Consider the following 27,165-nt stretch of genomic DNA (forward strand, 5'->3'; position numbering starts at 1 on the left):
ACCAATGGCAGAGGTAGGAAAAGAGGTCTTTATTTTAAAAGTTTATAGTAGTATTTGTAAGAGTTCCCTTTCTCTGTCACTTCACCCTCACCATTCACCCTTAAGCCATGATAACTGTTCTTCTGGCTAAAGAGGGCTGGATGTGGCTCCCTCTGGAATTTGTTCACCACTTCTGAATTAGTGGGACAAGTCCTTGGAGGAATGATGCAGTACTTCCAGTCTGAGGTAGCCTGGGATCATTGTACTTTTTGTATAGCTCAGAATAAGCATGTACTATAGAGCATAATTAAATATTTTCATAACAAAATTAATGTTTTAAACAGTGCAAGTGTGGGTAAAGTACAACATAATCTTCTGGGAGCCAGTTGTTTTCTTGGATTTCCGAACAGAGTTAAGCACATAGTTGTTCTTATGATATTTCTGACCTCTGTCCTGCTTAAAAAACCTAGTGAAATTCAGATCTGGAGCAGGTAAAGCACTTCTGATACCATACTGGAAGGCATCAAAGTAAACTTCAACTTGAAACAGTGACACTTGAGATGCTGTCTTATCTACTACATCTTTTCCCCCAAGCTTCTACCTCCTTGATAATGAGACCCTCAACAAGAAACTTCACCTCAGTTTTTTCTGGGTCCTGATCATGCTAAATTAGAGCAATTGCAGGCAACTTCAGATAAAAGTCTGTAAAGTTTAATAGTTAGAAGGTTAGATGCAGGAGTCTCAAAAGCGTATACATAGAGGTAAAAATCATTGATATAGAGAAAATGAAACAAAAACACACATCTCTTCCCAACTGTAAACACAGTTTTTTGCATGTTTGAATTAGTCTATAACTCTAGGAAATCATGTTGTATCTAGTACGGATAGAGTTAGTTACATTGGCTTCATTAAACCCCCTGAAGAGGCAGTTTGAGATGCTGATTAAGTACCTTTGCCTTTTTGTTTCTCTGTTTATGTTCTTATATTCCTCTGAGATTACATAGTACAGTGTCAGATTTTAACTTAGATAAACTCATTTTTCATTGCTCTTCAAAGATTTTCTCTAGGATTTCTGGGCAGTAAAGTTCAAATACATATTAAAATCAAAGAATTTTTTAAAAGTATACAACTCTTTCCTCCCCACCCACCCCCCCAAAAAAACCCATCCCAAACAAATGCTTTGGGAGTTCTTTCTCCTGTGAAGTTTTTACTCTTCAGCAATAAAGGCCCCTTACACATTCTACTTCATTTTATTTTTATATGTATCTATATAGGTATAAACATGGTTTTGATTTAAATATTTTAAAGAAAAACTGCATATATAAGGGTCTAGGCACCTTAACCCTAAGCATTATTGCAACAAAATCCCAGTAGTGTAAAATAATCATTCAGACAGGAACTCTGCCAACCGGCCACCTACAAAAGTTCCTCCTCCTCCTCCCTTTCATCATACTGGGGTGTCCACCCTCAGCGCTCTCCATAAATTCTATCGATTTTATATTAAATCCTGTACTTCACTGGTCTGCTCATTTGAGGTGATGGTTTTAATATGAACAGACTATACTTTCATTTCCACTAGCCAGAAGGAAATCTCAGGTTATTAGTGGGAGAACAGATTTCTGTTAAGAAGGGATAAATTAAAAATCCCTTGCTAGGCACTTGAATCTCGCCAGATTTTGAAGAGAGGATTGTACATATCCTGGGATTTTTGTTGCTGTTGGATATTTTCTCTTGAACTGATAGAACTTTTTCCTTACACCCGTATTCGGTGCAGATTTCAACCAGAAAGGAAGTTGAATTTGAAAACTGCCAGTATTGAGAGGAGGGTGGTATAATTTGACGAAACTTTGTACTAGGATACGTGACATTTTAACATTTAATAACAGCAGATCTTGAAATCTGTATCAAGTAACTGTTACAGGTGACAGGCAATAGTTTTTTTTTTTTTTTTTTAAATGGTTGTTAACTGTTCTGCCTTTAACAATATGTAACTAAAGTATGATGTTACATCATTGGATTGTTGCACTTAAAGGGTAATACCAGGCTGATTATAAAGGAAAGAACATGGGTTTACGAAACAGCCTGTTGGTAATTAGTACAGTGAAAAAGGAAATGTAGAAAGCATTTGAGTACAATAATGAGTCTTAGAAAAATACATTTTTAAGATTGTCCTACTGTGGCATCAAAACTTTAATTCAGATATTAATGTTATAACGGTTTTTCTGCATTCAAAGGACAAGTCAGAATGTTTGCATATAAATGAGAAGATGCATAATGCTTTACTATAATAGGGTTCTTCATATAGGGTCTGATCCAAAGTCTGTTGAAACTAGTGAAAAAGATTCTCAGAGATATCAGTGGACTTGAACCGATATACTGTAATATTTGTGTGCAAATCTTGCCTACTCGAGGTTGAACAGGTAGTTTAAATGAAAATAAAAACATGGATTTATTGTTTTATGAAGCAGGATATAATTCTGGGCATTGATGTCGTCTGAGTTATTTCTGGGGCAGTATGTGTTTTCTCCCATTGAACAATTTCATTGCTGTTCCTGCTTTTTCTCCACACACTGTTTTCTGTCAGATTAAAATGTACATTATCAATGCTGATTATATTCTTATATTTTACCCATGCAAACAGAGATATTTTTATTTCACCTCTCCGTGAAAAGCTATGAATTTTTTTAAGCTTTAGGTATGAAGAAAGTTGTCTTTGTGCTTGATGGTAATTTCTGATTTAACCCTACACATTGGAAAGCTCTTAACATGCAGCTTGGAACAGAAAAAAAAAACCATTTAAAATAGTATTTAACAATTCAGAATTAATCCGTTGTGTTTCTTGGATTCAAAGAGAGTATATTTTTTTCTCTGCTTTCAGTTTTGGGGGAAAAGGAAAGAGATTCTCAAATTTTGCAGGTATTCTACTAGTATGTTTTTTGTTTTTTTTTTGCTAGCTTTTTGAAAGCAAGTTGTTTCACTGTGTTCTGTCAAGTAGACTGATACTTACACATATCACATATTCTGAAATGGCTTTTGTTGTAAAAGTATTTTCTATACTGCAGTGTATGGTTTTAAATGAATATTGGTTAAGTTGGGAACAAGAATGTGTAGTGGGAGTATGAAATGCCTTTGTGACCTTTTAAAAATTAAGATGGAAGAGAACATAAGAACATAAGAATGGCCGTACTGGGTCAGACCAAAGGTCCATCCAGCCCAGTATCCTGTCTACCGACAGTGGCCAATACCAGGTGCCCCAGAAGGAGTGAACCTAACAGGTAATGATCAAGTGATCTCTCTCCTGCTGTCCATCACCACCCTCTGACAAACAGAGGCTAGGGACAGTTGCATTTATTTACAGTTGTTAGTGCTACCTTTTTGGTGCTTATCCTCAATGTTAGAAATGATAGAGTCCTTTCTATAATCGCTTAAGCTACAGAAGTACAAGAGTAGTTATGCTTATTTGCTTGAAGTCACTAGTCTCTAAGTCATTTTCCATATCCCTTCTTTGGCATTTCCATACTACATCTGGGTTATTGCAACTAATTTCCCCATTAAGAGCTTTCATAAGAACGCCCCTACTTGGTCAGACCAAGGGTCCATCTAGCCCAGTATCCTGTCGTCCGACAGTGGCCAGTGCCAGGTGATCCAGAGGGAATGAACAGAACAGGTAAACATCAAGTGATCCATCCCCTGTCTCTCATTCCCAGCTTCTGGCAAACAGAGGCTAGGGACACCATTCCTGCCCATCCTGGCTAATAGCCATTGATGGACCTATCTCCATGAGTTTATCTAGTTCTTTTTTGATCGCTGTTACGATCTTGGCCTTCACAACATCCTCTGGCAAGGAGTTCCACAGGTTGACTGTGCGTTGTGTGAAAAATCTTGTAAGTATAACATTTTAAACAGTGAGACAAGGTGAGTGAGGTATGTAATGTCTTTTATTGGACTAACTTCTGTTGGTGAGAGAGACAAGCTTTCGAGCTTACACAGAGCTCTTCTTTAGGTTTTCGGAGATAAGCTTTTGAGCTCCGTGTAAGCTTGAAAACTTGTCTCTCTCACGAACAGATGTTGGTCGAATAAAAGATATTACCTCACCAGGGGTGAAAGTAACTTAAAGGACTTACCGGTACACTGGAGTCCTGAGCAGGGCGGGGCCTCAACCAGAAGAGGCAGGGCCTTTAGAGCCCGGGGCCCTTTAAATCAAGATTTAAAGGGCCAGGGGCTCCGGCTGCGGTAGAGGAGGCTGGGACCCCAGGCCCTTTAAATCACCGCCGGAGCTATCAGCTGCGGAGGCGGTTGGGAGCCCCAGGGCTCAGGGGCCATTTAAAGAGCCCAGGGCTCCAGATACCGCTACCGTGGCAGAGCCCCTGGCCCTTTAAATCACCGCCCGAGCCCCGCTGCCAGAGTCCTGGGGTAGCAGCGGCAGCCGAGGGCTCCGGCGGTGATTTAAAGGGTCAGGGGCTCCCGGCTGCCACTACCCACAGTGGAGCCCCAGGCCCTTTAAATTGCCAAAGGAGCCCCAGAGGCTCCTGGCTGCCGCTTCTACTCCGGAGCTCCGGCAGCGGGGCTCAGGCGACGATTTAAAGGGCCCAGGGCTCCGGCCGCCGCTACCGCCCTGGGCCCTTCAAATCGCCACTGGAGCCCTGCTGCCGAAGCCCCCAGGGTAGCGGCAGTGGCCCAGGGCTCCGGCGATGATTTAAAGGGCCAGGGGCTCCCAGCTGCCGCTGCCACAGCGGAGCTCCGGGCCCTTTAAATTGCCGACAGAGCCCCAGGGCTCCCGGCAGCAGGGCTCTGGCGGCAATTTAAAGGGCTCGGGGCTCCAGCCGCTGCCGGGAGCCCCAGGCCCTTTAAATCGCTGCCTGGGGAAGCTGGTCCGGTCCGGCACACCTGCTCTTGCCGGTACGCTGTACTGGATCGTACCAGCTTACTTTCACCTCTGTACCTCACCCACCTTGTCTCTCTAGTATCCTGGGACCAACGCGGCTACAACAACACTACATATTTTAAACATTATGAGTTAAATAGTTGCTGATATTTTTTTTTAAAAAAGCAATTGAAATAAAAAGATGTTGGTTCTTTGTTTTGATTCATTTTAAAAGGTGGACTGAATCTATAGTTAACCTAAAAGAACTTGTGGAGCATATGGATCTGTGCAAGATTTATTGAACAATAATAGTACAATGATATTAATTCTATTATAAGCTTGTTTGTTGTATTCTGTTTTGCAGTGTGTAGACCAGTTGACAAAGATCCAGGCTGAATTACAAGAGACAGTAAAAGATTTAGCTAAGAGCAAGAAGAAGTACTTTGAGACTGAACAGATGGCTCATGCAGTGCGGGAAAAAGCCGATATTGAGGCCAAGTATGTTCTTATAATAGCAACTCTATAATTAAATATGTGTGTGTAAATATCATGTTTGTCTTAATCATTACACTCAGTTTTGTTGTAAGAGCAGGATACTAGCTCTGAATAAGCTTGTGTTGAGATTTGCCTTACTTTGCTTTCATACATCCTGTTGATCAAGCATGCATCTTGCTTCACAGTTGAGTATTGTTTGGGAAGTGTTTGTTTTGCTTTTATGAGGTTATATCTTTGAGGCTGTAGCTTTCGCATACCTCTTGTCCTGTGGAGGTAATCTTACCCTTCCTTTCACTAAAACACATAACTTGCATGTTTCCATTTTGGGTTTTGGCCTGTATTTTTTCACAGCCTGTTGCAATTTTATCACTTTTTTTTTTATTTAAACATCCCTCAAACTTGTTCTCCAAGAATGGCAAAGTTGTGTACCTGGCATCTTTAAAAAGAAAGTAATTACCTGTTACGGGTGTTTTATAAGGTAATGTAAAAGGATGCCCACTCACTTCTCCTTAAAGTTTGAGGTATTTTCTTTTATTCTTTTTCATTTTTAAGAACAAGTTATTTAGAAAAAAATGTTCTTCAGGGAGCTCTTTCCACACAATTCAGGAACTGGAAAGTTCTGGAGGTGGTGACATACACTAGCTGGAGGGGGTGGGAATATCATACACCGTCCACCCACTTCCTCAGAAGATCAAAGGTTGAGCTAGGGGAATTGGCCCAGTCTTGCATTGGTATTGTAAAGATTAAAATGACAGACTATCAGATGATATGCAGAAGGCCTGCTTCTGCATGCAGATAAAATCCAGTTTGCATCAGATTTGTACAAATAGTTGGCCTTGTATATACAGTGCTATTTTCCTCCAGTTTCTTAATTGAGCAATTTATGAAGGCTGGGAGTATAACATAAACACTATCAAATGCTAGATATCCTTTTTATACTAGAATTTACTGACATAATTTTTCAGCTTTTCGTGTGCATATTTTGTTTTCTAATTGGAACTTGAAAGTTATCCAAAATATTGGTGGTGTGAGGGTTTTGGAAAGCTAAGTTTGGATGAATGTTATAAACAATTTAAACAGCTTTATGCAATTAGTCAACTAACAATCAAGTGTAAATCGTAGAAAAAGCAGGGAAAATTTAAAATATTTTATTTATCACGAGTAAGGGATTGTATCCTTCTCCATTCATAAATCTTACAGAAAAAAACCCAACTTGGAACAATCTAATTCACCTGGGAGTTGAGATGGTGCTAACTAATGGTCCTATGGATACCTTTTGCAACACGTTAATTTAAAAAAAATAAAATAAGAGTAACAGTACCGACTATTAATCGCTTTCAAAATGTGGGCAGTCAAAGGGCATGGTTAGAGAGCCCTCCATGAATCCAAGAATTCTTATCTTTGTGGGAAGCCCAACAGGGCTTTAATGAAGCCTGAGGTAATCTTAATTTCCCCCCAGAAACCTCTCCTTAATGTGTAGCTCCCCTTGAGGGGGATGCCAGAGACGGTGGTGGGTGGAGAAAGCCAGGCTACAGCCATGTTGCCAGAGAGCTGGGAGGTGCTCCAGGGGCCCTGAAGTTGCTGTGAAAGCAGAGGGCATTCATATTGAATGGTCAAGGAGATCTGCTTGAGACCTGGATCCTGGAGGCCAATTACCTGCTCTTTCAATAGGGGGCCCAACACTCTTTGTAGAGCTTTCCTTCTCCTGACCCCCTCCCTTTGGTTTTACTCAGGGGGCAGGCCCGCTGACAGCAATTCCAGGGCCTGGGACGGAAGTGAAGAATCCGTCACTTCCAGGACCAACCACGCTGGCCAATCGCGCCGGCCAGCAGGAGCCCCCAAAGCACAGGGCCCAGAGCGGTCGCCTCAATTCACCGTACCCTAGGGATGGCTTTGCCCATGGCAGAACAGTCGATGGGCCCCCTAGATAGGTCCGTCTGACATTTGGGCGGTGCTACTCCTGTGCTGGCTGGTGCCCAGTGAGCTTCTGCCAGCTGTGCTGCTGGGCGCACTCTTTTCCCGGCACAGCCAGGACTTCCACAGGCCCGCCTGGCTGCCTTCACTGCCGCTGGTACCACCCTGCACGCACCTAGGAGCCCTGTGGCCCATCCAAGCAATTGCCCCCTTTGCCTCCTCTCCTCCGATCAGCAGGCCTGCTCGGGGGGAGGGGTCTGCGTGGCCTCGATTGGCAGCTCAAAACCCAGTGTTTCCTTGTCTTTTTGCTTAAAATAGAACAGCTATTGTGTCTTGGGGACAGAGGTCTTATTAAAACCAGTATAGAAGCTACCAGTCATTGTGGAATCCCTTTTCTTACTCTTCTGTCCTCCACCTGACATACCAAACAGTCAATATTTGCACATTGGCTTTTTGTGGTAACATTGCATCACAGTAGTTTCCAGTTTCTTTAGAATAGACTTATGCCAGGTTTAAACTAATATAGCTATATCGGCAAACCCTCCTAGTGTACACAACACTTATCTTGGCAAAAGTGCTTATCCTGTTTTACTTTAAAGCGAAAGCCCTCTTATGCTGACACAACCTTATATATTCTAGGGCTTTTGCCAATATTTTAATGTAATGTAAAAAACTCTAGCCAACATTACTATCCCAGCTAAAGTGTCTAATATAGACCCAGTTTCTAATGTAGACTTGGTGGGAAAATTGTATTGAAGTTAAATGAGGGTAGTGGATGTATTTATCAGTAGGGATGGTATGGTTATATATCATATCATCATCATCATCATCATCAGAATCAAATATAGCTAAAGTTTGTTTTTTTTATCAGTTTTACATATGAAATTTTAGAAAGCTTTTTAAAAAAATTGAACAAAATTATTTTAACCAGGAATAATTTTGTCCATGGAAGGATGCTCCACTTCTACCAAAATACAATGTGTAATGTTCTCTTTGTGTACAACAGAGAACAAAGGCTGTTGTTATTTTACTCTATTTCAAATGCCATCTTGGTATATATCCATATATTATATTAATCTCATAGAGCTGGAAGGGACCCTGAAAGGTTATTGAGTCCAGCCCCCTGCCTTCACTAGCAGGACTAAGTACTTATTTTTGCCCCAGATCCTTAAATGGCCCCCTCAAGGATTGAACTCACAATCCTGGGTTTAGCAGGCCAATGCTCAAACCACTGAGCTATCCCTCCCTCCTTCTGAGAACATTGGTTGTTTTGACCTCTTCAGGGTTAATATGTTTTCAGAAAGCTTAGATATCATCTGATTTAAAACATTTGTTCATATTGTCTGTTTCACAATTTTTTTTCTCGCTATGGTATAAACAGAATAATGTTTCAAAATTCAAGTGTTCATGATTTTAGTTAAGTTTTCCTTCATACCTCATTGCGAATAAGCCTGATGTTCTTAAGATGGTTGTATGGGCTCTGGCTTTTTTAAAAATGATTAACCTGGAAAAAACACACAAACAAACTGATTCCTACCCTATGATCAAAGTTTCAAAATTAGGCTAACGCCTGCTTTTAAAAAATTCTTTGTGGGCAGACCTCACTCAACCTTACCTGAGTGGATTGCTGGTGATTTTACATTGCTACCCTATTAGAAGGCAAGTAGCTCAAGTTTGCAACCCTGGCTATCAAATGGAAGACTTTCAAATAGCCATTAAGCATCAAACAACAAAAGAATTTTGTGAGTTCCTGTTGCCACCAGAGCATTCTGCCGTGTTGTATTTAATCATTGTTTGAAAATTAGTGTAAGATTGAGCAAAACATTTCAGAATATGCAGTGAAGATGGCTGATTATGCAAATGAGCTTGTTCAACATGTGTAACCACTTCCTAAAACCCCTAATTTTTACTCTTAAATATAAAAATAAAATGTTTAGCCTAAAAAATTGCTATTAAATTATTTTACTGCATTTATTTAACCCAAAAAGAAAACCTCTCCCTTATCAGATAGCCCATTTGTGTCCCTATCTGTCCCAGAGACAACTTCTGATCTTAATCTATTCTATTGACTTTTAATACAGGTCCAAGCTTAGTCTCTTTCAGTCAAGGATAAGCTTACAGAAGGCAAGTGTAAAGGTGAGTTTAAGAATAAATGATCTACTCAGTAAAACTATAGTAAAGTATTATGTCACTTTCATGGGACACACAACTAATGTTATCTTGAATCTAGAGAGGCCTCATGTTTTATCAGGCATATTGTCTTTATAACGACTGGCCAGTTGGTACAGAATGTTTCCCCAGAATCAAGTACAAGCACATGATGAATCTGTTCAGCCATTCACAGATTTGTGCTGGAATTTTGCCTACTGAAAATCGTATAAAGTATATATGCAAATAATAGAAATATTATTCAAAGCAGCAACAAATATAACAACCCATCTAAAGCCATATATCTTTTAATGCTTTGCTCATAGTATAAAAGTACAAAATCAGCTGCCTTACATTTTGATTTCCCTTTTTTAAAATATAGTTAAAAGCACGACGGTCCGAGTGTAATTCAAAGGCTACCCATGCAAGGAATGACTACCTTCTCACTTTAGCAGCTGCTAATGCACACCAGGATCGCTACTATCAGACAGACTTGGTGAACATTATGAAGGTAAGGGAGCTAATATAGTTTGGTTTTCCTTATTGAGGTGGGGACGAGGATTCATGAGATACAAATATTGTTTTCATGAAATACACATGTTGACATTCATATACTTTTATCCCAGTATACCAGGGTCGGTCACAATATTGACCCTCTTCTATGTTCCTGATCACCATCAACCCTGAAATAAGAGAATTTGGGGGGGAAACTGATGATATAGTCATATCATTTGATAACACTCTTTCCATTCCTCTAGTATCTCTGGAGACTGTTAAACAGAAGCTACTAGAGTTAGACATTGTAAATCAGCAGGTCCAGATAACTTGCATCCAAGAGTTTTAAAAGAGCTGGCTGAAGAGTTTGCTGAACCATTAATGTTCATTTTCAAAAAGTCTTAGAGCACTGCATAAGTTCCAGAAGACTGGAAGAAAGCTAGTGTTGTGTCAATATTTAAAAAGGGTAAACAGGATGACCTGGGTAATTATAGGCCTTTCAGTCTGATGTCAGTCCCTGGCAAGATAATGGAGTGGCTGATAAAGAATTAAAGGAGGGTAATATAATATAATTAATGCCAGTCAACATGAGTTTATGGAAAATAGATCCTGTCAAACTAACTTGATACCTCTTTGGTAAGATTATAAGTTTGGTTGATAAAGGTAATAGTGTTGAGATAATATTTTTAGACTTCTGTCAGGCATTTGACTTGGTACTACATGATATTTTGATTAATAAACTAAAACTATATAAAATTAACAAAGCACACATTAAATGGGTTAAAAACTGGCTAGCTGATAGGTCTCAAAATGTAATAGTAAATGGAAAATCATTATCGATCGGGTGTGTTTCCAGTGTTATCAGTGAATGGAAGAAAACATAAAATCATCACTGATAAAATTAGGAAAGTGGTAAATAATGAAGAGGACAGGTTACTGATTCAGAGTAACCTGGATTGCTTGGTAAACTGGGAGCAAGCAAAAAATGTGTGTTTTAATACTGCTAACTATAAATATATACATCTAGGAACAAAGAATATAGGCCATACTTATAGAATAGGGGCTTTTATTCTGGGAAGCAGTGATTCTGAAACACAGATTTGGGGGTGGTGATGGATTATCAACTAAATAGTAGCTGCCAGTGTGACTGTGGCCAAACAAGCTAATGCAATCCTGGGATGAATAAACAGAGTCTCTGTTTGACACTGTTGCGACTAGTTCTAGAATACTATGTCCAGTTCTGGTATCCACAAATTCGAGAAGGAAGTTGATAAATTGGAAAGGGTTCAGAGACGAGAAGTAAGAATGATTAAAGGATTAGAAACTATGCCTTATATTGATAGACTCAAAGAGCTCAATCTATTTAGTTTCACAAAGAGAAAATTAAGAGATGAATTGTTTACAGTCTGTAAGTACCTACATGGGGAACAAATATTTAATAATGGGCTCTTCAGTCCAGCAGAGAAAAGTATAATACAATCCAATGGCTGGAAGTTGAAGCTAGACAAATTCAATCAGGAAATAAGGGGCAATTTTTTAACAGTAAGGTTATTAATGATTGGTTCAATTTACCCGGACACGTGGTGTTTTCTCCGTTACTGATGATTTTTAAATCAAGATCAGATTTTTTTTAAAAGATCATAGAACTGGAAGAGATCTTGAGAGGTGATCTAGTCTAGTCCCCTGCACTCAAGACAGGACTAAATATTATCTAGACCATCCCTGATAGGTGTTTGTCCAACTTGCTCTTAAAAATCCCCAGTGATGGAGATTCCACAACCTCCCTAGGCAGTTTATTCCAGTGCTTAAGCACTCTGACAGTTACGAAGTTTTTCCTAATGTCCAACCTAAACCGCCCTTGCTGCAATTTAAGCCCATTGCTTCTTGTCCTATCCTGAGAGGTTAGAGAGATGCTCTAGTAATTATTTTGGGGAAGTTCTATAGCCTGTGCTTCACAGGAAGTCAGACTAGATTATCACAATGGTCCCTTCTGGCCTCGGAATCTATGAATCTATAATTTTTTTCCTTTCCTAACTAAGTTTCCAATCTCCATTGCTATGGGACGTAATGGTCATAATTTACTTTAAAAAGGATGCCTCTTGGATATGACACTAATAAAAAAATTGGCAGGTATTTATCTTTTGTTAAAACATTAACAATTAGACATTTGTTGTCTCAAGTAGAAATTAAACACATATGGTCTATTAGACATCCAGGAAAAGCTACCAGAGTAAACACACCTGTAGGCTAAGTCACAAATATCAACACTCTCCAGCAGGCACACAAAACACATCCAGATTTGAGAACTGGCCTGATGACACAAAATAACATGAATCGTTACTAATCCTATGTAGTCTAAAATATTATCCATGTCCTATTTTGTATGCTTCAGCTACTAGTGTATTGTCTCTATGAATTTAACAAATGGCATTTTTGTACACTTTGTTTATTTGGGGAAAGTTTAATCTTCAGATTAAAAAAAAAAAATCCCACAAAAACCCAGAACACTTAACTGAGCCATCTATTGTTTCTTTTTTAAAGTAGGGCTTTTAAGAATGGGGAAAACTCACTAGTTGGCCATCTTCATTCGGTTGTGGGTTTCTTAAATGCAAAGGGTCTTATATGCTCTTTTTCTAGCAGAGATATTTTTAAACAGCAGTATTCAGGTATAAAAATAGTTCATATTTGGTTTAATGCTTTGGAATTTGTCGATATGGATTTGGTTAATAGCCGTCATGTGCCTACTCTATCTGATGTTTACACATTTTCTATTTATATTACTCTAAAGTGGTATAAATTCCCAGTGTTTTAACCAAATGGACTAAGAATGTAAAGCTTGTAGCTTATTTGCAAATGTTTCAAAGACCACAGCTCTTTTGGTGTGTGATACTGGCTTTTTGTATGTTTTTAGCTTTAATCAGTTTATTGTTTCCAGAATAAGAATTTGCACTGTGTATTTTTATTGGTGGGACAGTGGTCTACTTATCTATTTCACAGTGCACTCATTTGATGCCTGACTTGCTTGGCTGGAACACATCCAGTCTGTTGTACTAAGTGCTGACGGCTGCTGACTTACAGTTTTTAGAGTCCTTACTATAGAGCTCTGTACAACTGCCATTGCAGTGACCTTGCAGTTTCTGAAGCTTTATCGTGCTGCTTTGAAAGCTTGCTGTTTTGTTCTTGGTTTTTTGTATGAAATCAGTTTCATACATTAGTCGGTAGAGATGTAAAATAAATGGCCAGTTACCTTTGCTATCTATTCCATTCATTTATATTTATTTTGAATTACCATGCATAGTTTTGTCTACTGAGAATGTCAGTAATTAAGTCATACCATTCTGAATATGGCAACTTGCGGTGTAATTTTAAGTTTTTTAAATGCATGTTTTTAAGAAGGCTGTGGTTTTTATATTTAGTCTTTCAATGTATGTAATGTACCTGTCAAGATTTTCTAGATGCACATACAGTTTGACACACGCATTTCATAAAATAAATAAATTTTTAGCTTAAGCTTGCTACAAAGATATACAAAGGATTGTTAGTGAAAGCACCATGTGTAATTATGCTTATTTCTTCTTTGTGTTAGAAGTACCAGTAAGGATTGAGGATCTTATGTACTAGCCATTGTACAAAGATATTGAAACACCTACATAATTTAGGATGAATGTGTTACATAGAACCACAATCATGCTCCCTCTACTGGTTTTACTGCTGCTGTCAATACCAAATATTAGTCCTAGAGGTAGTATCCTACAATAAATGATACTGTTGCACTACAGAAAGATGTTTTGGCAGAAGACAGACTACATACTGTACATCTGGAAACTGTTAGTCCATCCAAAACATAGAAAAAAAAAGTTTGAAAAGAGTAAGAAGGAGAAATATAGGCAGAAATTTATAAGCTCTACGAGTTCTACAAACAGTGAATTATAAATAATTTACCATGTCTCTGATTTTTAAGTAGTACTGGTAAATTTCCTGTTTTTCTGTACAGGTCAAATCTTCACACTTGCTGAATAGAAAGAATTTTAGGTTAATATAATTTTTTTAAATTTCAAGTAAAAGTGTCCATATGTTATGTAGTTTGAATATTCATGTAATGTGTCTTAGCAGGCTGGTTTCCATTTCAGGTGAGTGAAGGGAAAATATTTGTACATCTTTTGAACTTCAACCCTGTGACATTATTTAAGTGAACAGAAAATGTTTTAGCCAGTGTTCTTTAATTTGATTAGAAATGAAATTTTGTTTAAAAATTTTGCAAATACTGTTTAGCTGTGATTCTTTTGTTTACAATTGGAGGAAATTCCTATTAGGTTCCATATTACTATTACTTGTAAGCATTTCATGAAGCTTCAACTTTAGCTGTAACTGTATACAGCCTTGAAATCATAAGGGCTAGTATTTGCCCAGATCATTTATCATTTTTAGACTGTTACGGGTGGGAAGAGGAAGGAAAGTAAATGTTGGAATTAGGTTAATTCAAGTTTGATCTAGAGTAGTTATACTTTTAGTTCATTATATCTGAGTTAGAAAGGCTAGGATTGTGCTATCCTCCTGCTCATGAACCACCAATAATTATCATAGTGTGTAGTAGTTCTTCGAGTGATTGCTCATGTGTATTCCACAATAGGTGTGCGTGCTTGCCACGTGCACCGGTGCCGGAAGTTTCCCCCTAGCAGTACCCATAGTAGCTCGTCCCCAAAACTGCTTGTTTGTTCAGTGTATGGTACCTGTAGTTAGTTAGTTGTTTAGTTAGTTTAGTTTAGTTTAGCTAGAGCGCCCGGGCAGTTTGCGACACTTGTAGGTGATCTGTGCCAGTGTGTGATCCGCACGCGGACTGTTTACGCTGTTTGGGGGAAACCCATCTCAGCGATCGCTGCAAGATTTGCAGGTCATTTAAGCCTCAGACCAAGAGAGAAAGTGGTCCGTCACACGAGATTCAGGATGAGGCCCCTCTGGTTGGCCTCGGAGTTCTCCCAGGCCAGGGACAGGATTGACAAAGTCCTCACGGTGCCCGAGCCAGTGATCACCTCCCTACAGTGGTGGTCCTCCCCGGGAAACATGCTCCAAGAGGTCCCATTCAGGGCAGGGCCCCGTCACTGGAACTGGTGTCCGAAGCGTCGGACCTGGGATGGGGGGCCCACGTGGGGAACGTTCAGACCCAAGGTCTATGGTTGGCTCAGGATCTGACCCTACACAAAAACGTTAAGGAGCTCAGGGCGGTACGGCCGGCGTGCATGGCCTTCCGCTTGCACCTGGAGGGCCAGGTGGTCAGAGTCCTTATGGACAACACGACCTCGAAATTCTACATCAACAGGCAAGGTGGGGCCCAATCCTCTGCCGCGAAGCCCTCAGGCTGTGGGACTTTTGTATAGCCCACAGCATCTGCCTACAGGCCTTCCATCTGCCGAGCGCCCAGGACGCTCGGGCGGATCGCTTGAGCAGGGACTTCTCCTCTCAGCACGAGTGGTCTCTGCACCCAGAGGTGGTGAACAGACTTTTTTGAGTGTGGGGAATTCCCCAGGTGGACCTGTTCGCGACTTGGCAGAACTGTCGCTGTCCCCGGTTCTGCTCCTGGGACAGGACGCTTTCTCCGATGCCTTCCTCCTGTCCTGGTCAAGCCAGTTTCTCTATGCCTTTTCCCTGTTCCCACTGATCAGCAATGTCCTGGAAAAGATAAAGACAGACAAGGCCCGGGACCTTCTGATTGCCCCGGCATGGCCCAGGCAGCATTGGTACGGGACCCTCACGGGCCTGGCAGTCGCTCCGCCGTGGCTGTTGCTGTCCCGCCTGGACCTGCTCTCCCAGGACCAGGGCCGCCGCCTCCATCCCAACCTAGAGGCACTCCACCTCACGGCATGGCTGCTCAATGGTTAGGTCGAGAGTAAAGGACATGCTCGTAAGGGGTTCAGCGCGTCCTAGAAAGCAGGCGGCCCTCCATGCACTGAGCCTACTTGGCAAAATGGTCTCAGTTTTCCAGATGAGCGGACAAGCGGGGCGTTTCCCCGGTGGCTGCCCCGATCCAGCTTATTCTGGACTACCTCCTTCACCTTAGAGCCCAGGGCCTGGCGCCCTCGTCAGTCAAGATGCACGTGGTGGCCATATCGGCCTTCCATCCGCTGGTGCAGTGCCACACGGTATTCTCCCATGCTATGACTGGCCGATTCCTTAAGGGGTTGGATTGTCTCTTCCCGTATGTTAGGCCCCCAGTCCCACAGTGGGACCTAAATCTGGTGTTGGCCTGTCTCACGGGGCCCCCGTTTGAGCCGCTAGCCATGTGCTCCTGGTCACTCCTCTTGTGGAAGGTGGCCTTCCTGGTTGCTATCACGTCAGCTAGGCGGGTCTCAGAACTCAGGGCTCTGACCTCCGAGCCCCTGTACATGGTGCTTCATGAAGATAAGGTCCAGCTCCGTCCACACCCTTCATTCCTCCCAAAGGTGGTCTCCGCCTATCACATGGGTCAGGATATTTTTCTGCCGGTCCTCTACCCCAAGCCCCATGCGTCTAGTGAGGAGCGTCGCCTCCACACGCTTGATGTGAGATGGGCTCTTGCTTTTTACCTGGAGCGGACTAAGCCATTCAGAAAGTCCTCGCAACTGTTCATCACCTCAGCCGAGCGCATGAAAGTTCAGCCGATCGCCACTCAGCGGCTCTCCAACTGGATCACCTCATGCATCCGTACCTGTTATGACCTGGCGGGAATCCCTCTGCCACCAATTGTGAAGGTGCACTCGACTAGGGTGCAAGCCTCATTGGCTGCCTTTTTGGCCCATGTCCCCATTCAGGACATTTGTAGGGCTGCCACGTGGACTTCAGTTCACACGTTCACCTCACATTATGCGATTGTCTCTCAGACAAGGGAGGACACCGGGTTCAGCAGGGTCGTTCTCCGTCCCAAGAGTTTGTGAACTCCTATCCACCTCCAACAGATATAGCTTGGAATCACCTATTGTGAAATACACAAAAGCAATCACTCGAAGAAGAAAAGACAGTTACCTTTTCCATAACTGGTGTTCTTCGCAATGTGTTGCTCATGTCTATTCCACATCCCACCCTCCTTCCCCTCTGTCGGAGTTGTTTGGCAAGAAGGAACTGAGGGTGGGGGGAGCGTGCAGCGCCCCTTATACCACGCCATGGAGGCGCCACTTCAGGGGTCGTTAAGGCGCTCCCCTACGGGTACTGCTAGGGGAAAAACTTTCGGCACCAGTGCATGTGGCGAGCACGCACACCTGTTGTGGAATAGACATGAGCAACACATCTCGAAGAACACCAGTTACGGAAAAGGTAACTGTCTTTACTGAATTCTGGCAATGAATCAGCATTTTCTGTCACTGGAGTCTATGATGTCATATAACGATCGATAGGTCATTTGTATAGTTTAGAATTTATTAGTAGAGTCTGCAGAAGTTATGGGAGAATGAGGAAGATGATGTGGAATGTGTGGTGCTTGCTTTTTGATAGAATGCCACTTCGTGTGGACAGAGCTTGGAAGAGTTCATAAATAAAATGGTGAAACAGTTCAGGCTTCATGACAAGAATCAAAACTTGCTACTACAGTGCCCTCCCAGTTCTCCCAGAAGCCTTTCCCAAGCCTAATTTTTAATTGTTGGGAAGTCTCTCTATATCAGGAGTTCTCAATCTTTTTCTTTCTGAGCTCCGCCCCCCCCAACTTGCTATAAAAACTCCATGGCCCACTTGTGCCACAACAACTGGTTTTCTGCATATAAAAGCCAGGGCCGGCGTTAGGGGGTAGTAAGCAGGGCAATTGCCTGGGGCCCATGCCAAAGGATCCCCTGCAAAGCTAAGTTGCCCAGGCTTTGACTTCAGCCCCCGGTGGTGGGGCTCAGGGCCCCAGCCTTCAGCCCCATGCAGTGCGGCTTCAGCTTTCTGCCCTGGGCCCCAGCAAGTCTAACGCTGGCCATGCTTAGAGGCCCCCCTGAAACCTGCTCACGGCCCCCCAGGGGGCCCCGGACCCCTGGTTGAGAACCACTGCTCTATATTATTAGAGTGAACATGATTCCAGTTTGTTTAAATGGAAGACAAGTATGTATATTTTTTTTATAAATTCCATTTCTCTCTTAAGATTGATTGATTTCTTTTCCAGGGAATCGTTTTGTAGAAAATCTTATCTGTCTTTTTAACCACTGGCTAACAAGATTACCAGGCTAATCTGCACACCTTGCTGATTAAGCAATGAATCCATTGTTTGCTCATTCAAAAATAAGCAAAGGCAACAGAGGGATAGTCCTTTTACCGTTAAAGGTGAACTGACTGCTACCTGTTGCTGTGAAAAATTCTGAAATAAACATTGCTGTGGCAGTAGGCTTCAGCTAAATAAAAATTTTCATTCACACGATGTCTCACATCACTCCTGTGAGGTATAGGGAAACAGAGACAGAGTGGTTAAGTGAGTTCATGCAGTCACACAAGTTTCTGACAACCATGAACAGAATGAAAATGTCATGTCTCCTAGTCCTGTGCCTAACCACAAGATTATACCTAATAAGAATAATTTGTTTTCAAAATACAATTTATATAAAACGTCCGAGAGTTAACGAGTTAAGTGAACGAGTCAATGAGTCTTCGGTTAAGACCCTTATTAAAGTTGATAGTTGTTAAACGTTGGCTATACATATTTTCATGGTAGTGCGCATTTTCTTCGTATTGCAAGTCACAAAGGGGTAATCTTTTGTTACCTTGCATCATGGACTGGAGTCACAGCTCTCACTAACATTTAATGGGGCTTGCATATTTAAGATAGTATGCAGAGTGCTGGAAATACAACCCCTAAAACTGTTCTCCTTATGGTCATGAAGAAACACCAGAGTGCTTCAAAGTCCTTCTGCTTGAATCTTTTTGCAAGATCCCGTTTGTAATTTTTTATGCTTCATTGCTGTCTTCTGGCCTGTTTTCCCCGTTATACTTCAATACTAGTGAGTAAAATGTGTGGCATAGATCTCTCATTAAGAAGAGATTTTGGTCCTTACACATTTTTCTGTGTCAGACCTAAATGTCCCTCCCTATATGGTGTTTTGTCCTAGCTGACATTGCACCTTATATTTCACATGGGTGCTTTTTCATCTCTGGTGCATTCCTCCAGTATGTGGGAGGAAAGGAAAACCAGGAAAGTTAGCTGGAAATGATTCAAGAAATCCAAAACAACCATCAGAAAAACCTGATGACCGCCATCACAAAAACAAAAAAGTGGAACCAACTACAACTATTCTATTACCCACAGAACACTGCCTCCGGGAGAAACCAGGGCACCAGCACTCACCACATGGACACCACACAACATTTGAACATTATCGGTTTATCAAGACTACCCCTCACTGGAGCTGAATTATCTGTACTCTCTCAGGCCCTACCACCAAACCTGATACAATACTAACATGTAGAACTAGAAAAATTCTTCCACTGACTCCATGTCAAAGAATTCTTTCACAATAATGACGACACTACTCACAATTACTATGTCCCTGCTGACAATCATAAGAAAAAAAAATCATCTGACTGGACCCCACAGAGTGGACAAAACCACATTCTTGATCATTACATTGACTGCTTCAGGAAAAAAATTGGCTGTGAAATCCTTAACAAATATCACATTCACCACAGTCTTTCAGCAAGTGTGAAGACTTGACCTATACAGAAAAACAGGAAATATTCCAATATAACTTAAAAATCAGAGACACGGTAAATTATTTATAACTCACTGTTTGTAGAACTCTTAGAGCTTATACATTTCTGCTTAAGTTTCTCCTTCTTACCCTTTTAAAACTTTTCCCCCCCTATGTTTTGGATGGACTAACATATGGGTTAACATCAAACAACTATAACCCATACTCGATGGGGACCTGTTTCGGGGTGTGCATACCCCGCACTAGACAAGATAGGGTTAATCTAACATTATGGAGAGCGGAAGTCCCGCTCCTCAGACTGTGCTGGGCGTGCTCCAACTGCTGCCTTGGTATAAAAGGGAGCAGACCAACTCATTCTAGACTGACCGCCAAGGAGGAAGGACGCTTGGTGGAGACTCCAGCCCAGGAGCTGCCTCAGCCTCTGACTGCAGGAACCAGAGATCCCAAGGCCCGGACCAGAGACCTGTTGCCTATGGCCGGCCGACTGGAATCGGAATCCCAGCCAGCTACCTTCGCTGAGGAGCTCAGAACCCCTGATGACTAACAGACCCCAGCTTCAGGACACGTGGTAGGAAGTGGCCCAGAGAGGCAGGGTGAGTGGTATATCCCACTCGAGGAAAGTCAGCGTGTTGCGGTAGGATCCTCGCTGACTGGGTGGTGACCACACTCACCACATGGAGGGCCCAGGTCCACCTGCCCCACCCCAACCACTCAGGGTGGTGGCCTCTGACTCTGGCCCTTTGGCTACACAGCCAAGACATCAAGGGCAGTTGTAGTGACTCTGGCCATTGAGCCAAACAGTCCTGAGCCCAAGGGCAGTTGGATTGACTCTAGCCATTAGGCCATGCAGCCCTGATTCCCCAGGGCAGCCATACTGACTCCGGCCATTAGGCCACACAACCCTGATCCCTAAGGCAGCCATACTGACTTGGGCCATTGGGCCGCACAGCCCTGACCCCAAGGGCAGTTGTATAGCCTCTGGCCACTAGGCCACACGGCCCCAAACACAAGGGCATCTATATTGACTCTGGCCATTAGGCCTCATGGCCCTGCACCCGAGGACAGCCGTCTTGACTCTGGCCACTGAGTCATGCTGCTTCCAGACTAGGGATAGTCTGGTAGACTGTAATCAAGTTGGTATCACAACTCCAACCCGCCCGAAAAGAGGACAGGGAGGGTGCATACCACACAACAGGACCCTACCCTGACATAAATCTTTCCTGAATCCCCACTTACAGCCTTCAAACAACACTCCAGCCTCTCCAAGCTCATCATCAGAAGCAAGCTCCCACTGACCAGGACACACCAACTCAAAGCAGCACCAGACCCTGCCAGAACAGATGCAAAACCTGTAGTGTATCTCCACTGCTACAGTGATCAACACCCACGCCCAACACACCTTTCAAGATTCATGGTTCCTAGACATGCATATCACAACATGAGGTATACCTCATCCAGTGCACTTAAATACCCCAATAACAACTACATGCATGAAACCAATCACTATGATCTCAAATGGACACTCACAAGAAAAGATAAAATTAAAAACACCCTATCACCTGTGGTGAACACTTCACAAAGCGATCACTTTATGTCTGACCTATCAGTCCTCATCCTCAAAGGAAACCTGCACAACACTATCCAAAGATGAGCCTGGGAGTTTGTTCATAACTCTGCTAGACACTAAAAATAATGGACTGAACAGAGATACTGGAATTACGGCTTATTACAACAATCTGTAACCCACTAGCCCCACACCCTTTTGATCTATGACCGCAGAGGTGTTAACGGGCCACTCCACTTTGGCCTGGTCCACACTAACCCCCCACTTCGAACTAAGGTACGCAAATTCAGCTACGTTAATAACGTAGCTGAATTCGAAGTACCTTAGTCCGAACTTACCGCGGGTCCAGACGCGGCAGGCAGGCTCCCCCGTCGATGCCGCGTACTCCTCTCGCCGAGCTGGAGTACCGGCGTCGACAGCGAGCACTTCCGGGATCGATTTATCGCGTCTAGACAAGACATGATAAATCGATCCCAGAAGATCGTTTGCCTGCCGCCGAACCAGGAAGTAAGTGTAGACTTGCCCTTTGAGTGGTCCCTTAGAATATGTGTTACACTAAACAATCTGTTCCGCCTTGTGTATCTTTCCCAGAGCCGAAGAAGTAAATACCCTTGTAAGCTATTTTACTCTTTTTTAAAAAAAAATACTCAAAATGTGTGCCTCATTCACAGAAGATGGCTTTTGAATGCTTCTGTTTTTAAGTAAGGTCTTTAAATAAGAACTGCCTCAAGAGTGCAAAAGCATATTGGAAACAGGATTGGGGATAGATCTACAATAGAGTCATGAGTCATATTATAGAACATAAGAACAGCCATATTGAGTCAAATCAGTGGTCCATATAGCCCAGTATCCTGTCAAAAGTGTTCTTTTGTGTATCACCAGTCATCCAGTACCAGCTTCTGGCAGTTGGTGATTTAGGGATACCAGGAGCCTGGGGTTATGTCCCTGATCATCTTAGCTAATAGCCATTGATCGACCTATCCTCCATGAACCTATCTAATTATTTTTTTGAACCCAGTTATACTTGGGACCTTCACAACATCCCCTGGCAATGAGTTCCACAGGTTGATTGTGCATTATGTGAGGAAGTATTTCCTTATGTTTGTTTTAAACCTGCTGCCTAATAATTTCATTGAGTGACCACTGTTTCTTGTGTTATGTGAAGGAGTAAATAACATCTCTCCTCTTATGGAAGCTGTTTCATATCAGTAATCATTTTTGTTTCCCTTCTCTGCATCTTTTCTAGTTCTAATGTATCTTTTTTGAGATGGGGTGACCAAAACTGCATGCAGTGTTCAAGGCGTCAGTATAATATGGATTTATATAGTAGCATTTTGCTATTTCCTGTCTTCTTATCTCTCTCTTCCCTAATGGTTCCTAACATTATTTGCCTTTTTGACAGCTGCTGCACATTGAGCAGATGTTTTCAGATAACTATCCATGATGATTCCAAGATCTTTCTTAAGTGGTAATAGCTAATTTATATCCCATCATTTTGTATGTATAGTTGGGATTATTGTTTCCAATGTGCATTACTTTGCACTTACCAAGATCCAATTTCATCTGCCATTTCATTGCCCAGTCACCCAGTTTAGCGAGATGCCTTTGTAACTCTTCGCAGTTAGCATTAAACTTAGCTATACTGAGTAATTTTGTATCATCTGCAAACTTTGCCACCTCACTGTTCACCCCCTTTTCCAAATAATTTATGAATATGTTGAACAGCACAGATCCAAGTGCAGATTCTTGGGTACCCCACTCTCTCCATTGTGAAAACTGACCATTTATTCCTACCCTTTGTTTCCAATCTTTTAACCAGTTACTGACCATGAGAGGATCTTCCCTCTTATCCTATGATTGCTAACTTTGCTTAAAAGCCTTTGGTGAGGGACCTTGTCAAAGGTGTTCTGAAAGTCCAACTACGCTATATTGACTGGATCAACCTTGTCCAGATGCTTGTTGACTCCCTTGAACAATTCTAATAGATTTGTGAGGCATGATTTCCCTTTACAAAAGCCATGTTGTCTCTTCCCCCAACATACCGTGTTTATCTATGTGCCTGGTAATTCTGTTCTTTACTATAGTTTCAACCTGTTGGCTTGGTAGTGAAGTTAGGCGTTTTTAAAAATCGGCATTACGTTAGCTATCATCCAATCATCTGGTACTGAGAGGGTTTAAGCAATTGGTTACATACCATTGTTAGTAGTTATGGAGTTTCATATTTGAGTTCCTTCAGAACTCTTGGAGGAATGCCATCTGGTCCTGGTGACTTACTCCTGTTTAGTTTATCAGTTTATTCCAAAACTTCCTCTATTGACACCTCAGCCTAGGACAGTTCCTCAAATGTATCACCTAAAAAGAATGGCTTGGGTGTGGGGATCTCCCCCATATCTTCTTCAGTGAAGAAAAATGCAAAGAATTCATTTAGTTTCTCCATAACAGCCTTGTCTTCCTTGAATGCTACGTTAGCATCCCAATCATCCAATGGCCCCGCTGACTATTTGGCAGGCTTCCTGTTTCTGATGTGCTTTAAAAAATTGCTATTCATTTTTGTGTCCTTAGGTAGTTGCTCTTCAAATTCTTCTGTGGCCTACCTTTTTATATTTTTACACTTGTTGGAGTTTATGCTCCCTTCTATTTTCCTCAGTAAGATTTGACTTCCAGTTTTTAAAGGATTCCTTTTTGCCTCTAACTGCCTCTTCTAAGCTGGTGCTTAGCCATAGTGCTGTTTTGTTTTTTTGTTTAGTTTTATTTGGGGTATACATTTAGTTCGAGCCTCTGTTATGGCACTTTTAAATAGTCTCCATGCAGCTTGCAGGCATTTCATCCTTGTTGACTGTTCCTTTTAATTTCCATTTAACTAGTTCTCCTTTTTAAAATTAAATGCTGCTCTGGTGGTCTTTATGTATTTTTCCCTCTACAAGGATATGAAATTTAATTACGTTATGTTTGCTATTACTGAGCTGTTCAGCTCTTTTCACCTCTTGGGACCAGATCCTGTGTTTTACAAGGACTGAACCAAGAATTGCCTGTCCCCTTGAAGGTTTCAGGATTAGCTGCTCCAAGAAATAGTCATTTACGGTATCTAGAAATTTTATCTCTGCATCCCTTTCTGAGGTGACACATATCCAGTCAGTATGAGGACAGTTGAAATCTTCCATTATTATTGTGGTTTTTACCTTTGTAGCCTCTCTAATCTCCCTGAGCATTTCACAGTCATTGTCACCATCTTGGTCAGGTGGTCAGTAACATATCCCTACTGCTCTAATTTGTTCTTTGGGTTTTTTTGAGCATATATTTCAGAATGAAAACCAGTTGTGCTTTGTTTAATAGCAAGGAACTATTTAAAGATATTTGTGCACCTTTCATTATATAAAAAAAATTCCTTTCACAGCCTGACAAACTTCACGAGGTAGCATTACTGAGGGTACGTCTACACTTACCGGAGGGTCCGACGGCAGGCAGTCGATGTTCTGGGATCGATTTATCGCGTCTGGTTTAGACGCGATAAATCGATCCCGGATCGATCCCGGAAGTGCTCGCCGTCGACGCCAGTACTCCAGCTCGGCGAGAGGAGTACGCGGCATCGACGGGGGAGCCTTCCTGCCGCGTCTGGACCCGCGGTAAGTTCGGACTAAGGTACTTCGAATTCAGCTACGTTATTAACATAGCTGAATTTGCGTACCTTAGTCTGATGTGGGGGGGTAGTGTGGACCAGGCCTGACTAAAGCACTTTTTCCCTCTAGTCAGAGCCTCCATAGTGCGCTAAATATTATGCTATTGGCTGTTGGAGGAATTGGGAGAAAGTGGGATCGCGTCAATAGATAGAATACTTGATATTCTTTGACGTGGTTTCATTTGTGGGGGTTTTCTGTGTTTCAGTCACCTGTTAAGTACCTTCCCTATTTACTCTGTACTTTTTGGCTTATTTTTGGTATGAGGAAGTAAAATTGTTTAGACTGGCTGTCTTGTGCTTGATTAAGTTTCTTGTGATGTTGCAGACTTAAACGAGACACCAGTTATACATAATTTTCCTTGAACATCATATTTGTACTTCTCTTTTATCTCCAGTGTGTTTGGGTGCGATTGCTTTAGTTTGAAAAGGCAAAATTCTATAAAACGTAGATAAGTCTCCTGCCTACTACTCACTTCTCTGAAAGTGGAGCAACTACATTAACCAAAGATGCTAGGATGGGCCACAAGGGAAGAGGCAGCCTCTGTGGCTGTCTGCACTAAGCATGTTTTTCAAAAATTTCCCACCAATGCTAACACCAGTTTGCCTCCATCATTGTTAGCAACTTTGGGAGTCCTGAATTTTCAGCACTGTGTCATCTAACCCTGTTCACAGCAGTTCTAACTGTGAGTGTTTAAAACAGCATCAGCAACTGCCATTAGGTTTACTCTCAGTCTCGAGACTTTGCTAGCACCAGTGGAGCTGAACTGGTGTTAGCAATTGTAGAAGGGACCTGAAAGACCATATAGGGGCTTCATAGATTTTGGCTAACACCTTGAGTTATTCCCAGAAATTGTTTAGTTGCCAGTGCAATGTCAGACAGTTGCTTGGCTTTGGTCAGTCCATCCTACTTAAATGATAAATTGGCATGTTCTGCGTTAATTCAACTTTCAAGTGGTTCCAGGTATTTTACCACCAATGCTGTATTGTAGATGTTCAGTATATGGACTAACTGAGTAAAAGATGCAGGGCTTGCTTGAATGTGTATGTTCACACATGCATGCGCTATAACTAGGTATACCACCATGTTGTTGCTGCCAGAAATTCTTTTACATACTCTTACCATCGTATTACGTTTTTAAAATGTAGGTTAAAAGTAGAAAACTTCCTGTGTACTTCTGGTACACAACTAATGCTATACTAAGTCATAAGTAGTAGCGTGAAAAATATTATATCACCAGGAAAAGTTCACATTTTTGGTATAATTGTTGCTATTATAAATTCAGCACTTACTATTCCCTTCCAGTATTAGGATACCTAAGTTCTCTCAATTATAAAAGGGTAACTAAAGAGAGAACTGTTTTTTTCATTTCCTCCTTTTACATCCAGCTGTGAGCTAGATGTTAAGCCACAGTCACGCAATAAGTTCTCTACCAGTGCCAGGTGGGCTGGTTTTAAAATGCACTAGCATTCCAATAAAAGTGTGTAGACAAAAATACAATTTGTGTTTCTTTCCAGTAGTCATCCCTGTGATCAACTTCCACATGCTCATGTGTGTGGATTTTTTAACTTGCACTGTTTATGATGTGGTTATTTATCTGCATAAAATGTTGCATAATTGAAGATTTTCAAATTACCAAGTAATTGTGCTCCATTATCTAAGCTTTCATTTTAAAAAAAATGTGGGTGCCTAAGCTTTGGCCCCCAAATCCCCTAAATAGAAGTGACTTGATGTTGGAAGTGCTGAGCACCGACAAAGCCTGTTGAAGTCAGACACCCCTGCAAGTCCTCAAGCCGGTTTTTATGTAAATGCCTAAATATGGATTTAGGACCCTAACTTTAGGCACCCACGTTTGAAGACGTAGATGTACGTTTCTAACCCTCGTGACTGTGAAGATAGTTGTAAATACCTTTGTTGCATAGTTTGGTAAACTGAGATAGAAGAAAAACTTGAGTGAAACAACATCATGTGTTAAGGCTAGTGTGATCATCAGGGTATAATTTCTTCTCAGTTAGGGGTAAATAATAAACATGCCTTCCCTACCGTAAGAAGAGATGACGATTTAAATGTCAACATTAACTATTTCAGTGACAATCACTTCAACGCAAACATCAAGATCAGTTTACTTGTTTGTCACTTTTGGAGGTAGTGGTATGAGTTTGGGAGGACTGCACTACGCAGCTTCTCACTGTCTAGAGATGCTGGGGTGGGTAAAGACTCCCATTTGAAATTTAAAGTAATCTCTGCCCCTATCCTAGAGGGGAGTTAAAAAGGAAGTTCAGTACCAAAAGCCTGAGCTGTTTTCTGCAAACCAGCTCCCGTGCCTTCCTGGGTGCCAAGACCTGAGTATCCTCTACCGAGCTCTACCAAAATGTCCACCTTTCTCCATTT

General features: G+C 41.8%; 1 protein-coding gene across 3 annotated transcripts in view; it reads left to right on the top strand.

Annotated features, from left to right (window-relative positions):
* The window catches only part of FCHSD2 (FCH and double SH3 domains 2), a 238,053-nt gene that overhangs the window by 130,944 nt on the left and 79,944 nt on the right, over positions 1-27,165 (top strand). For all 3 annotated transcript variants that reach the window (XM_026651594.2, XM_026651593.1, XM_026651596.1), the window contains 3 exons: positions 5,208-5,341; positions 9,334-9,388; positions 9,783-9,911. In XM_026651594.2, the coding sequence (XP_026507379.1) occupies positions 5,208-5,341; positions 9,334-9,388; positions 9,783-9,911 (318 nt within the window). The remainder of the gene's footprint in view (positions 1-5,207; positions 5,342-9,333; positions 9,389-9,782; positions 9,912-27,165) is intronic.

This window comes from Terrapene carolina, unplaced genomic scaffold (genome assembly GCF_002925995.2).
Source record: "Terrapene carolina triunguis isolate 2854851 unplaced genomic scaffold, T_m_triunguis-2.0 Scaffold97, whole genome shotgun sequence".
Classification (NCBI taxonomy): Eukaryota; Metazoa; Chordata; order Testudines; family Emydidae; genus Terrapene; species Terrapene triunguis.